General features: G+C 49.6%; 1 protein-coding gene across 7 annotated transcripts in view; it reads right to left on the bottom strand.

Moving 5' to 3' along the window:
* OGDH (oxoglutarate dehydrogenase) overlaps window positions 1-15,250 on the bottom strand; it is a 76,934-nt gene that overhangs the window by 38,328 nt on the left and 23,356 nt on the right. For 5 of the 7 annotated variants that reach the window (XM_082662167.1, XM_082662162.1, XM_082662163.1 and 2 more), the window contains 3 exons: window positions 10,083-10,274; window positions 8,200-8,302; window positions 1,952-1,996 (listed from right to left, as the gene is read on the bottom strand). In XM_082662167.1, coding sequence (XP_082518293.1) covers window positions 1,952-1,996; window positions 8,200-8,302; window positions 10,083-10,274 — 340 coding nt within the window. The remainder of the gene's footprint in view (window positions 1-1,951; window positions 1,997-8,199; window positions 8,303-10,082; window positions 10,275-15,250) is intronic. The other 2 variants (XM_082662168.1, XM_082662166.1) reach the window with 1 other exon arrangement.

Here is a 15,250-nt window from a genome sequence, read left to right as displayed (position 1 = left end):
AGGACACAACATAAAAACAATCAATTGTACTTCAAGATATTAGTAATGAATAGATGGACACTAAATTTTTTTTAAAAACAGGAAGTACTGACATGTAAATCTAACAAAACATGTACAGAATTTGTATGCTGAAAACTACAAAAAGCTGATGAAAGAAATCAAAGATCTAAATAAGTGAGACATACTATGTTCATGGATTGAAGGGCAACATAGTAAAGATGTCAATTCTCCTTAAATTCATCTATAGGTTTAACACAATTCCTACCAAAATGTCAGCAAGAGTTTTTGTAAATGTAGACAAGCTTATTCTAAAATTTACATGGAAAGAGACAGGCCCTAGAACAGCCAAGGCAATTCTGGAAAAGGAAAATAAAGTTCAGCAGCTACAGTAATCAAGACAGTGTGGTACTGGTGGAGAGACACACCTATTAAAAGAATAGAGAACCCAGAAACAGACCCACTGAATAAGTCCAACTGATTTTTGATAAAAGTGTATAAAAGCAATTCAATGATAAGAAAGACAAACTTTTCAGTTAATGGTGCTGGAGTGATTGACATCCACAGGCCAAAAATAAACAAACCTTGATCTAAACTTCATATCCTATACAGAAATGAACTCAAAATGGATCACAGAGTTAAATGTTAAATGCAAAACTATAAAACCTTTAGAAAAATACAGGAGAAAATCTTCAGGATCTAGAGCTAAGAAAAGAGTTCTTAAACTTGATACCAAAAACATGATCCATAAAAGGGAAAATTGATACACTGGACTATAGAGTTTAAAACTTTTGCTCTGTAAAAGACCCTATTAGCCGAAGAACAGAAGAAACAACACAAAGGTCCTTCAGTGAGTAAATGGTTAAAACAATTCTGGGACACCTATGGCAAGGAATGCTACTCAGCAATTAAGAAGGAAAAAATTAGTGTTAGAAAAGCATGCTGACTGAAAAATGCCAATTCCAAAATGTTACATACTGTGATTTGTAAAACATTCTTGAAATGACAAAATTATAGAAATGGAGAACAGAACAGTGGTTGCCAGGGGTCAAACATGGGGGTGGGGTAGAAGGGGAGTAAGTGTGGCTACAGAGGGGCAGCAGGAATGACCGCTGGAGTGATGTAGACCTCTGTGGCTTGACTGCTGTCAGTGTCGGTATCCTGGTGTGATGTACTATGGTTTACAAGATGGTACCACTGAGGGAACTGGCTGAAAGGCATATGAGAATGTCTCTGTTATTTTTCATAACTGCATACAATTATTTCAAAATGAAAAGTTTAATCAAAACTAGAGTCTCACAGACATGATAAGATGGAGGAAAAGAGAACTTTTGAGTGACACCTGGCATGGAAGGAAGACTGGCCACTGTGGTGAGTGACAGCAGGCAGATGACCCCCGGCACCCCACTCTGGATTCTTCAAAGGTGCTCTGCCCAGAACCAAGGGTCATTAAGGACTCCTTACTTCATTAAGTAACGTTTTATCAGTACTTTAGTTGTCCTTCAAACATGGGAAGATCAAAAGGGAAAAAATGCCCAGGAAGCAGAATCTGAAAGAATCCAGAGTCCAGTCAGAGGCACAGTGCAGGATGTGGAGGAAACGACGTGCCAACATGCAGAATGTAGTGTGGCCTCAGGTCCCCGCTGGCTACAGCAGGAGCTAGAGACAGCCTACGCTAAAGACGAAAGCCCAGCGAAGCGATGGTGGACACGTGGAGGTGAAAATGCTCTTCAGAACACAAATGGACAGAAGCTAATATGACATGGTAAGTAGCTCTACCTGTTGGATAACAGCTATATGACAGGAAAAACATATCTCAAGACAATTAACAAACTTCAAAACACTCGACAGAGTTGTGTCAACTTTCCCCAAATTGCATGCTGGGGAAAGCTGCACATCCTGCTCAAATGAAGTCCTCAGCTCCAGAAAAGTGAAAGGCTCGTTATTTTCATACCTCCTACTGTTAGCATTCGAAGTCGTTCCTTGAAAACTGCAAGATCTGAGAGGCAGAGTGGGATAGCATGGGTGAGTGCAGAGGGAAAAAGACAGGCGAGTTAGTTTAAAAAAACCCCAAACATCCAAAACCCTATACCATTACCGCAGGAACAGGTAGCACAAACACTGTCACACAGACATAGACACTGAAGGAGAACAAGGGAGGGGGGATATGTGGTCTGATAAACATGGAAACGGTTCATGAACAGCTGGAATAAGGTGAATCTGAAGGAGGGCAAGGCCGCTCCCTGAGACCGAGAAGCCACCGTGTGATGGCAGCTGAGGCCTCCTCATTTCCCCATCCTGAACAAGTGGCAGACACAGAGCTCTCCTGGGAAGTCAAATCCACCCAGTCCAGACTGCTTTGGGATGAAAAAACTGGGGAAAAGAAAATGAAAAAGCCTAATTTTTGTGTCCCATTCCTCAGAACTGGAGCACTAGGCAGCAGACTAGACCCAAAACCTCAAGCTCCTGCTGGATTCTAAAGAGTAGAAGGTAGGTCCTTGGTCTCCCCTCTCAAGAAGGTAGAACCAGGATGGAGGAACTCAGCTGCTGAGGACACAGGCTGAGAGCCACACACGTGCACAGCTGCACACACTCCTGCCCCACACCTGGAAGCTTGCCTGGCGCTAGTGAAAATCAAGATGTTGATCTGGACACACAAAATGCCTCCTGACGCTGGTTCCCTGGGAGGGTGGGCCTGATGACTGAGGGGTCAGAGCATGGTCACTGGCACTGTGGCTGCTCCCTGCCCTGGGAGTAGAGAGAAAGGCCAGCCAATGCATCCTTGGACGCTGATGGCAAGAGCTCTGACTCAGAGAGGACGGAGATGCCTGCTCTGAGTGGGTAAAGCTCTCCTCCTCGCCCTCGAGGACGGCAGCACCTACCAAAGACCTCAGAGCCAGTGGCTCTCAAGACAATGGAACGTCCAGGTCCTACACAAAAGCATGGATGCTTTGCTTAAGGCAAGGATGAAGACTCTTCATTTTTTTCCTTCAATCCTCATAATCAAGACATACGACCATGCCAAGGAGCCATAAGAGTTGCCTGTGGGACTATCTCCCCACCTCCCCTGCCACCTCCCCTGCCACCTCCCCACCCGCCGCCGGCCTCAAAGGGAACTGCAAACGTGCATCTGTTAAAAAAAATCTAGGGACTTCCCTGGTGGCGCAGTGGTTAAGAATCTGCCTGCCAATGCACCGGACACGGGTTCGAGCCCTGGCCCGGGAAGAACCCACATGCCGCGGAGCAACTAAGCCCGTGCGCCACGATACTGAGCCTGCGTTCTAGAACCCGTGAGCCACAACTAATGAGCCCATGTGCCACAACTACTGAAGCCCGCGCACCTAGAGCCTGTGCTCTGCAACGAGAAGCCACCGCAATGAGAAGCCCGCGCACCGCAATGAAGAGTAGCCCGCACGCAGCAACAAAGACCCAACGCAGCCAAAAAATGAAATAAAACTAAAAAAAAATCTAAAGGCAATATGGTAAAATGTTTACATTTGTTCACCGCGGGTACTGGATACGTGGATGCTTTTATTCTTATCTGCACTTTTTGGATATTTTTAAAATAAAATACAAAGAAAAGACACAAACCGAAGGAGAATGGAAAGAGAATAGATATTCTGGTTGTCATTTACAGAAAGCGCAAGGGATTCCCAGCACCTGAGCACTTTAAAACATTTTTAAAAATTACTTCTTGATGAGCACAAGATGCTCTGCTGGAGAGACAGAGAACGGCTGAGATTTGGCCGTGTTGTTCCTAAGTGAAGCATAGCCGGCAAGAAGCAGGGATGTGCCTTGGTCTGCCAGTTCCTGGGCATCCAGGACGGAGGACACCCCTGCAGGGGGAGGTACCCACAATGACCTTAGCTTGGCCTGCCCTCCTGAGTCACTTGGGGAACCTGATCCCAACTCTTCACTCAGTGGTCTGGTGGCACCACACACTGCACACAGCTGCCAATAAATGCTAAGTAAACTGCCCTCCATTGTTCTGAAATTATGAAAGCAGATTAAAATTCAACTCTATTTTTAGCTCATTCTTCCCAGCCATCAAGGGGGCAAAACTCAACCAGAAAGAACGCTCTGGAAGGTCAGAAGGGTGGGGAGACTTCATGTCCTGCTGCTGGACATGAAGTAGCTAAAATGTTGCCATCATTTGGACTTTTGAATTGCCCTTTTAACTATTTAACTCAAGCTCATTTCCTAAGACTGACAATTTGCAAACACTAATGGTAAACAGAAGTTTCACGCCTTCCTCTCTATTTACAGAATTTGTTTTGAGTTCTCCTTTAATTATGTTTAAGTCTCACATTTAAGTAAATTTCAATCATTTTGTCACTGCGAATAGTTTACACTATAGAATTTATACAGAAACCACAGACGATGGCACTTTTAAGCTGGAATCTAACTCAAATGCTGCCCTTGGAAGAGGAGAGGAAATGGAGGGCAAGAGCTAATGAGAACTTTCACCATGTCCCCACCCAGCCAAGGGCAGCTCTGCTGAGGCCAGAAACAAGACTGCCCCACGCCCCGTCCTCACCCCAGCGAAGCAAGGACTGCATGCCAGCGCAGGACTGCAGCCTGGAGGGGGAAGAGCGCACAGGCTGTCTGGAGTTGATTTGTTTCTACTTAAGGTGGCAACAACCCCGACCCCAAGGGACTCGCTGTCAAAAGCTGCATGCTGACCCTTCTTTAGGGCCAACCAGGAGAGGCCTCGCTAGAAAATCTGATCCCATCTGGAGACTTCCCACCTCTCCCTAGGGAGGAATGTGGAATATGTGCCCAGGCATCTCAGGCTGGAGCTCAACTCTCCTCCACCCGACGCGACATAAATCAAGATGCTCTTCTGGGGGACACCTGGAAGCTGGCTCCTAACATAACACATCCTGGGAAAAGGCCCCCCTTTCCTAAGCAGTCAGCGCACAATTCTAGACCATAACCCACACCTAACTGAGAAACTGTTTAACTGTTGTTAAATTTTAATCAAAATAATCGATAACCCCACCATCTCAATGATATTTCTGTTGCATTCACAGTATGTTCTGCGTGCACGTGTCTCACGGTGACCCTGACATGCTAGGACCATCCAGCAGCTGGAGCATGTCGGCCAAGTCGGCTGTCTACCTGTTAACACTCTCTACCAGTGACTGCAGGGGCCATGGGTGTTTCTAGGACGTTAGCATAGGCAACCTAGGCCAGCGCTTCCCAACCTTCTCAGAATTGGTCAGAAAAGGGCAAGAACTCAGTGGAAACTTTTCATATTTTCCACCTTATTAAAAAAATTTTGAGGGGACATCAGCCCCGCTCGCCCTGCAGACCTGCACTGGCTAGCGCTGCCCTTGGGAACGGCTTCCTGACTTCACCCAAGGCTCGCAGCTGTTCCTCTGGCCCTCGTGCTGCTCCAGCAACAGCACAATGCTCAAATACCTGAGGGGTGATCACCGCCTGGGCCTCAGTTTCCCCACAAGAGGATGGAGAAATCGTGCTGCATCCACCGGGAGAAAGGAAGGGCAGCTCAGAGGTGTTACGAGTGGGACGCAGGCTTGGGGAAGGCTTCTGTGCAACACAGGACACCACTGCAGTCACTCACTTACCCCAGACCAACACGTGGGCCACGCCGACCCCCCGCTTTGGCAGGTCCCTGCCCAGGAGCTACCCTGTCTCCTCGTCACTCAGGGTGCAGCCCAGTCCTTACTACTACCAACTCCTGTGGGACCCACTCTGGGTAATTTGCTCCATTTCTTGGTTTCTAAATATATATCTTTACCAGAGAGACCAGCAGCTACTTATCTCAAAAGATTATTAACAATCACAGTGGCTCACACCTTCATGGAGCTTAGTAAGCTCCAGGCACTATTCTCAGGAGTTTATTTAATTCTGAAACAACCTAACAGACGAGGAGACAGAGACAGAGGCACACAGCTAGTCCTGGCAGAGCCAGGCTTCCACATAGGAAGCTGGCTCGAACCCAGGCCCTGAGGTTCGGATAAGATGGTGGGCAGGAAAGTGCTCTAGGGACTGTCCAGTGTCCCTGAACAGAGCGGTCACGTTGGACCAGTTGTTTTCATAAAGACCTACATACATCAAGGATGAGATAATTTAAGACTAACTTTCCTACACTAACCCCATTGATCATGACTTTTATGTCACACTATTTTGAATTCTCGGGATGCAGTGACCTTTTCTCCTGCACAGGAGGGGGCTGCTGCCCAACTTTCTCCTGCTGTTTCTGAAGGGCTCCCAGCTGGAGGATGCCCAGTCTTCCTCAAATGAGCTCAGGAAGTTCTGGGCCACCTCTGTGTGTCCTGGCTTATAACCCTCGCCATGCTGACGCAGAACCTCACAGGGGCACACTCGGGGCACTATTCCAGAGTAGAACGTAAGGCAAGGCCGAGATGGCCAAGAAAGAACTAGGAAGAAGGACAGAGGTCCTGCCTCTGCCCCTGCCCCTGATGAGAGCTGTGAACTGAGGAGCCAGGCAGCATCAACAGGCCTGGGGGCTCCCACCCTTCCCAGACTCCTGGGCTGGGATGGCCTGGGGGGCGCTTCCAAGAAAGCCCCACCTGTGCCTGTGGGCTGCGGCGGGCGCCATCCCACCCTGACCAGTCTTGCGTGGGACAGAGAAGAGCTCCAGGCTCCCCAGGCAGTACTAATGAGCTGGGAACCACCGAAAAAGGTCCGTTTTGATACCAAGAAACTAGCAACCAGGGATGGCACAAGGAACAGGGGAGATGCAGTTTCGGATGGGAGAAGGAGACCCCACCTCCCCTGTGCCTTTCTTGTTTAAATGCTTGACTGTGCATGGGAACACTAGGCTCTGTGGCCTGTGCCGGGCTGGCTCTGCAGTCATCCTTTTCTGGAGAGACAGCTCCAGGGCACAGGGCCTTGAGCTCTCATCAGGCAGCTGGTGCCCTGGGGCTCGCAGGCCTCTCACGTAGAGGGGGTGCTCTGCCCTGGACCTGGAGGGGACTCACGGTGCCGAGGGGGCTTCAGCACTGGTGAGCACAGGTTGGGTCGGGACTGGGTGCTGCGGGGACTAAGTGGTGAGGAAGAGGAAAGGAGCTCCAAGTGTCCTCGGGGACACTGCAAAGAGAAGCTCACTTCTGGGGTGCACAGTTGTCACCACTCAATAAAGTAGCAGGATTAAGCTCACGTCCTGCCGACAATCTGAACTGGCCCTATTTAATCATATTCAGGAGGGCTTCTCTAATCTTTCTTCCAAAAGTGCAGGTACAAAGTAGAGGAAACCCTGCATTACCTAGGAGTGTTTCTGAAATGAAGACGGAACAGAGACGAACCTCTAACAGCAATCCCAGGGCCAACACTGTTTGAAATCCAGCCTTACCTGACTAGTGCCTGACCTCTCACGTCACAACTCGGACACGCCTCTAAGGGCATTCGGGCACCACAAAGCGTTAGTGACTGTTATTCAGGAGGCAAATTTCGTCCCCTCCCAAAGAGCAGCGTTAGGCAGGTAGGTAATCATCAGTTTTATTAGCATGCACAGTGTTTCTCGAAAACAACCTGGCCATTTAAAAATTAGTCACGTCGTCATTTCTGCAGCACAGGTTAGCAGCACGGTGACTTAGAGCAGGTTAACTTGAGAAAGCAACCGCAGGTGTGAGCCCAGCCACGCCCCTCTGCTCAAGACAGAGAGGGTACGGTGAGCGGGACTACAAGCGCCCGCGGGGACGCCTTCCAAAGTTTCCTCAGTATGATCACCGGCATTTGAGAATCGAGACACCCAAACTGCACCACCTGCTCTGGAATTCGCCCTGTCAAAGGCAGGCCACACCGTGCTTCAGAGCAGACAGTGTGTGACAACGGCCCTGAGCAGTGCCCCGTCTGGGGCAGCACTGCCCTGAGATCTGGAAACCGAAGCCAGACGAGCTGGTCTCTGGAATATCTTCTGACCCGCCTGCCTGGGTGGGTCATCTTTTTCTCTGTGCCACAAACCTTTTCTGCCCCCAAATTTTACTTTCCAATTTTGAGACTTAGATAATTGAGCTCATACGATCTGGCTGAAAAGCTGAGATAAAAATAACTTGCCCAAAACACACTAAGGCTACATGACTGATAAATGTCAAGTGATCAGAACGAAGGAAACTTAAGAGTCTTTCCCTTCCGCCTGTGGACGTCCTGGCTGCCACAGGCTGGGACACAGAGAGAGGAGCCACGCAGCGCTGGCCGCTCTCAGACCCTCACCAAGTTTGTCTGTGGATGAGATAATATCAGCGGGCACGGAGGAGTCCAGATCAGCATCCAAAATTCCCAGGGGGTCCAGCTGTGCTACATGGTGCCCTCGTATCTACGAATGGGCCAGCGATGGAGAGGGAAGGACACACACAAAAGGACAGGAGAAAAAAAAGAGGGAAGGGGTAAAAAAAAAAAAAAAAGTAAAATTACATTAAAATTAGTGTTTACAGATTAATTCTCACCCACGTTTGAAGAAACAGTTACTGGAGCATCATCAAAATTTACACAACTAATTCCGAGAGGATCAAGTTTTGCAATGTGGTGACCCCTGACCTGGAAGCAATAATACAAGCAGTCATTAAGCAGGTCCTGTGGGCTGTGGCGAGGGGTAAAAGTTGCACTTGGTCAAACCTTTCCCTGAGAGTGCCAATGAACCCAAACAACAAAGTCAGTTAGTAAAAAGACTTACAATAGTTTGTTTTAAAGCACTATTGTGCATAAATGCACTTTTACAAAAAGGGGATAAGCTCCTCAGGTTTTGATAAACCTGGCAGTCTAAAAGGACCCACTTCTCGGGATCCTTCACAGTTTTCCTGGATAAACAGAAATGGGATATGCTGGGGACTTTAGCTCCAGTGCGAAGACCACTCAGCTTAGAACACGAAGTCCCTAAGGAAGGGGTGGGTGTGGCCCTGCTGCGTGGGTCAGGGCACAGGGGGCACAACAGCAGACAGCTACAACAGGGACCTCAGTGCCTGATCTGAACCATTTAAAAGCAAAAAGACACGTAAAATCCCTTCCAATTTTGTTTATTTAAGTCTTGGATACTTTATCCACTGTTTCTTGCTAACAATTTGGGAAGGGGAGCAGTTGCTGAGAAGTCACTTAAAGACCAACAGAAATGACTGAGGCTGAATAAGTCAGGCAGTGGTCAGCACACACCAACTGTGCCTCCTTCTACAGAAACGCCCACTGTGAATGGCGTGCGTCTCGTCATTTGCCCTGGGGAGAGAGCCTGACTTGCCAGGCTCCAACAGGACAGACCCACCCTGTGCTACCTGTCCTGACACCTGTGGCAACTGGCCCGGCGGGCGGAGGGGAACGGTCCACATGGCCATTTCCAGGAAAGAGAACATCGGAGACAGAACTCTGTGGTGTGACACCCCTGCTACATTGCAGCAATGCCAGAAGAGGCAGCAGGGGAGCCCATGTCCTGGGAGCTCCCAGAAGGGCCTCCCCGGGCCCGATTTCTCCTCCTTTCCTCCTGAGAACTACTCACAGACCAGGTGGTAAGGTCTGAATTCTGGGCTCTTCTCCACACCACGCGGATATCCTGGAAGGGGCTTCTGGGCTCTGAGAAAGGCCATGGAAGCCCTTGGTTCTGCATGAGCCTCCTCCAACGGGGCTGACCACTGACTGGAATGCTCCTGGAGAGGTGGCCCCTCTGCAGGCTCAGCTGCCCCTCACCTGCCTCTCCCTGCTTCCATGGGCTCTGCTTCTGTCCCCAAACCCTACAGGTTCATTTTGTCTTATTGCATTTGGGCCCTAGCAACTGAGAAGGGGAACAGCACACCCCTCCTGGTCACTGCTCCCTCCTCGGCATCGGCACTTCCCCTGACACCCGGGCACTGACCGCGTTTCCCTGCTCACAAATCATTCTTGCCAAGCTATGGGAAGAAATAAGGGCAGGTGCTAAAGGTGGCAGAGGATCTGCTCAAACAGGGTGAGACCGCCTGGGCTCCTTTTCTCTTGTCATATGTCATTTTTGCCTCCCTCCAGCCCAGAGCAGGGAGAGAGAGCGCCTAGTGTTTGGTGGGGGTGAAAGTTAAGCGACAACCTTCATGGGGTCAGCGGGGCACTCTGTCACGGATGGCTGGCCGCTGCCACCTTACCTGGTAGGCCCTGATGAGAGACTGCACTGCCAGGTGATCCTCCACCAGCTTGTCCACGTTGGGCTGAACCTCCACCAGGGGCTGCGCTCTGGCCACAGCTGACAGGGAGCCCAGGCTCAGGGGGAGCGGGCTCTGGTAGGCGGTGCCCGGGGGCGCTCCGGCGTTGGTGTTTCGGAAAAAAATGTCCCATGACTGAAGACAAAGAAGGAACACACATGTCACTCCGTTGCTCCCCTAAGGCCTAGGACTCATTTTTAGCCAAAAAGAGAACTGTTCTCGGCAGGTAAGCCTTGATTATGCCCATCTACCAGTAGCCTGGTTGAGTCAACTTCTTCCTACTCTGGACAGCCTGCTTCTGCCCCCAGAGGGTGGCTCTCTCAGAGGCTGGGCCCCTGCTTCCATCATTCCCTCAGATGCGCCTCCTCACCCCAACCCTACGACGCAGATGCCCTCCCATCAAAACCCCCAAGGCCCAAGGCCGAGCAGCTCTGCCCGGCTTGTGAGTGCCAACTGCTTCCATGGCAGGCAGCCCAGGAGGCAGGTGAACAGAGGCCTTCCTGCCCCATCTGTTCCCTGCCTAGTCATCCGGAAGACCAATGCTCGTGGCCCTCCTGCCTCTAGGGCTGCAGCTGCCCCAGGTCCTCAAACCCCAACTGGGCCTCCTCAGGGGAACTGAGTGCATTTAGATCCTCTTTCCAGACCCCAGAGGCGTGGCACAGCTTTTGAAGCCCAGGCCTGCTTGCTTGTGCTTTCTCGCCGGACATAAAACAGAATAAGGGGGACTTCCCTGGTGGCACAGTGGCTACGACTCTGCGCCCCCAACGCAGGGGGCCCAGGTTCGAGCCCTGGTCGGGGAACTAGATCCCAACACGCATGCTGCAACTAAGAGTTTGCATGCCGCAACTAAGGAGCCCGTGCACCGTGGCTGAGGAGCCGGCGAGCCGCAACTAAGGAGCCCACCTGCCGCAACTAAGACCCGGCGCAACCAAATAAATATTAAAAACAAAAACAAAAAAATCCCAAACAGAATCAAGGCCTTTATGTAAGAGGCAGACCGGAGCTTGGACCTGTGAAGCCTGAAGCGTCCTCACCGACCCCTACAGAAATAGTCTTGTCACTAAGGGCTCAGGGTGGGCAGTCGGAGGCAGAACCTTAAATCTGAGCTCTGCCGCGCACCGCGATGAAGAGTGGCCCCCGCTTGCCACAACTAGAAAAAGCCCTCGCACAGAAATGAAGACCTAACACAGCAAAAATAAATTAATTAATAAACTCCTACCCCCAACACATTCTTTAAAAAAAAAAAAAATCAGTGATTCCCCATGGCTTGGGGTTATAGTGAGGACTGACTATAAATGGGCCCAGAAAATATTTTTTGGATGATGGAAATGTTTTAGATCTGGATTATGGTGATGATTGTACAACTATATAAATTTACTAAAAATCATTGACTTATTAAAAAAAAAAAAAAATCTGAGCTCTGAGATCTTGGCAAATAACCTAAATTTCTGTGCTCAGTTCTTTCATCCGTAAGATGAGGACAAAAAAGATCTATATATTCTTCATAGGTTTTTTTTGTAAAGACTAAAGGCATTTAGCACACAATCTGGTAGGCAGTTGGCATTACTGGTAGTAACTAGTATTACTACTGGTTTCAACTTCCTTTGTGCTAATGTGAACTAACTCCTCTTCCTATTATTTTTGGCTATTTTGTATTTGATTCAATTTTTTCTTTTCTTTTTTTTTTTGGCCATGTTGTGCGGCTTGTGGGATCTTAGTTTCCCGACCAGGGATCGAAACTGTGCCCCCTGCAGTGGAAGTTCGGAGTCCTAACCACTGGAGTGCCAGGGAATTCCCTGATTCAATTTATAATCTGCATAGACATTGTGAACTATAATAGTTTATCTCATACAAAGACGTGAAGCTTAAAATAAAATTTTAGAGGTCAGAGAAACTAAGACTTAATAAAATTCCATTGCCAAAAAATATATATTAAAACTCAGAGAGTTTAGAAACATGAAAACATTGTCTTTCTTCTCTGCCATGCATTTTCCAGTTTCTAAGATTCTTCTGTCAATAAACTCTGGTTAGACTTCTTGAAAAATCTGGAGAGGAGAAACTTCACTAGACTTTTGTTCGCCCTCCCAGTTAAGTGCTACCAAGATGTTGTCCAGATGGGCTCGTCTGGGAGCTTGGGCAGGTATCGAATGGGTCTATCTATGTCTGGGCAGAAACCCTGAGACTGGTCCTGAAGCCTGAAGGTCTTCTGGCTTTTTCAGGCAGGCTCTTTATGACATGTAGACGTACTGACTTGGACGGTCCGAGAGATGGCTGCATGCTGCTGCCAGTCACAAACCCCTGGGATGCGCACAGGCCTGGAGCATCACACAAGGCAGCCCGGCCTCTCACTACAAGTGTTTCTGAGGGGAGCTTTCCAGAATGTTTATATCATTCTACAATAAGAACACAGTCCTTTTGTATTCAAAAAGATTAATTAAAAAAAATCAAACTATTAGGGATGATAGTACAACACGGTGAATATACTAAAAACCAGAATTGTACAATTTTTACATGCAAATTCTACCTCAATAACAATATTTAAATGTTTTAACATATCTCACTATTCAAGGTTTTACTGTTTTTACCTTTCTGGTTAATTTTCAGCATGTCAGCTGATGGTAGAAGGGAGCTCTGGGGTTCTCTTTTGGCAAAGGCCATAACACCGACTGCAGAGCACCTTGCATCACGTGACCTGACAACCAGGGGCATTCTACACCCAGGGCTTGGAACCCCAAGACCATTCTCTCCCTCTGAGTCCTCTAACAGGGGTAAAAGCAGTATGCCCACCAGAGAAAGCAACCGACTAACTCTTGGGAGAGAAAGGAGAGGATGCCTCAGGATCAGCAGCCTTGGGCAAGGCAAGGCTGCCCCAAGCTCGGCACCCACCTGGTTCCTTACACAGGCCTAAGGAGCAGACACGCTGGACACCCCCAAACATTTCTGACTCTGTGAGCTCGTACAGCAGGCCATGCAAGCTCCACGCATTCTGGGAGCAGCTCTGGCCCAGGGCTCTCCCTGACCCCCACCCATACCTCCAGTAACCGAGGGCCTGGACTGAAAGGAGCCCCGTTGATAGGGTAGGGGATGCGGCAGGAGTCAGCCCAGCCCTGCACGGCAAGAACCAACAGCACACCGTTCCTGCCTTGTAAAACCTCATCTAGTTTCTGCTTTGCCCCCAGCGGGCTCTAGCACTGGCGTCCCCACCCTTACGTGTGTCCACGCCAAGTCCTGCTCTGGACATTTACCCTGGGGCTGCAGGGGGGCTGAAGGACAGGGCATGACCCTGAAACCAAGTAGCCTCTGGAGAGCAGCACACAGGATCCCAACTTTCTTCAAGCCTTAAACACTGTCTTCTTCCCCACAGAACGCATGAACACATGTGTAGAAATGCAGCGGCAGTCGCCCAACGACAAGACCTTGGATGGAGAGGGTCCCCTGGCTGCACGCCGACCCCTCACCCTGATGGGCACCAGCTGCTGACAGACCCAGAGCCAAAAGGCATAGCAAAAAACACAAGTTCACCTCTCTTTAGAAAAATCAGCTTTGAATAACAAGAACAGTAGTGGCAGCCACAGAGGTAGGAGTAGTTATCACACTGATGTTCCAAGCACCTGGAATGCCAACTACAGCCTCCTGGGGAGAGGTTCAGGCAGGCAGGACTGACAGCGTGGTCACCAGGCAGAGATACTGATCAAGTTAAGTAAGACAGAGCAACCCTTACATAAACAGCGTCTCTCAGGCTGGCTTACCCTTGCCAAAGCCAGCAAACAATAAAATCAAAGGATTTCCAGGGCTGACACCCGGAGGGCGCAGGCCAGGCCCCTGGGTGGCAGTGGGGTGGGGAGGGAAATCGCAGTCATCGGGCCTCCTCTCTCTGACCTTCTTTTGTGCTTGGGATAAAACTCCAGGTGATTTTCAATTGGCTGAGGACAGCGACACAGACTGAAATTCTGCTCAAGCTGGAGGCGGTCAGAAAAAACTGGTTCCTACCAGTATTGCAGAGAGCTGGGAAACACTGGGAAAGAATATGCCAGGAATGCAGCTTCCTCCAGGCCCGTAATTCACCCCCGCTGCGCACGCTTCCCTGCAGCTCCGGCAGGCCCTCCCCCGCACGCTCTGGGCAGGTGTGGGTACCTGCACTCAGATGAGGGCCCGCCCAAGGAGCCCACCCCAACAAACAGCAAGCCCCCTTCCACCAGATCCGATCAGTTTGCACACGTGGGTGACAGAAAGTTCCTGGCGGCATACACTTTGCAAAACCCTCGCACCGCAGCTTAAAACCGGTAAATTTTCATGTAAGTCAGACCTCAAAAAAAAGTTGATTTAAGCTGTGAAAGTGAAGGTCATTTTTTCTGGCTTGTAAGTTTCACCGCCCTTCAGAGGCAGAGCTTCTCTCCCTCCAGCATCTTCTCCAAGATGCCTCTTCCACCCCTCCCCTCCCCACACCTGAACTGGCTTCCACCTTCGTTCGGTAGTAGCCTGCACCTCCCCCACTCCTGCTGCCTGGGGCGCTCATCCCCTCTCCACACACTGACCCGCGTCATCTTCAACCTGTGGCTCTGCCACTATCTGGAAAGGGTTCCCCTTCTGATAATCGCAGCCCTCATTTGCACACATCTGAACTTGAGGCTTTGTTTACCCGTATGTCTACCTGCTGCCAGTTCCGGTTCTCTCCCCAGCAGCGGCTTCCCTGTTGTCAGAACCAAGTGTCTGCAGACCCGCTGCAGGGACAGGTGACCACGAGGCTGAAGTGACCGGTCAGTGGGCCCTTTCCCAAATGAAGAGAAAACTTCAAGAAGAGGACGCCTGTGCGGTCCCACATGCCCCCTGCACGTGGAGCTTCGCGGCCTCCGTGCCATAGAGGCGAGCAGCCCTGGCCCGTCAACGGAGGTGTAGGCAGGCCACCCACCTCCCATGAATGGGTTTAAGGCCATCAACTTGTTGCTGAAATGACTTATACCAAAACACGATAGATTTCAAGTACAAATAAGTATAACATTCTGGGTGAAGTGAAACCAGAATTCTTACATTTAATTTTAGATAAAAGCATTTAACTGTAGTACATGAAGGTCTGCTTTCAAAAGCCATTAGCTCCTCTGCTCCCCCATACA

The sequence above is a fragment of the Grampus griseus genome (genome assembly GCF_964374135.1).
Source record: "Grampus griseus genome assembly, chromosome: 9".
Lineage (NCBI taxonomy): Eukaryota > Metazoa > Chordata > Mammalia > Artiodactyla > Delphinidae > Grampus > Grampus griseus.
Note: the sequence above shows the minus strand (reverse complement) of the source record. Positions and strands in the feature narration are given on the sequence as shown.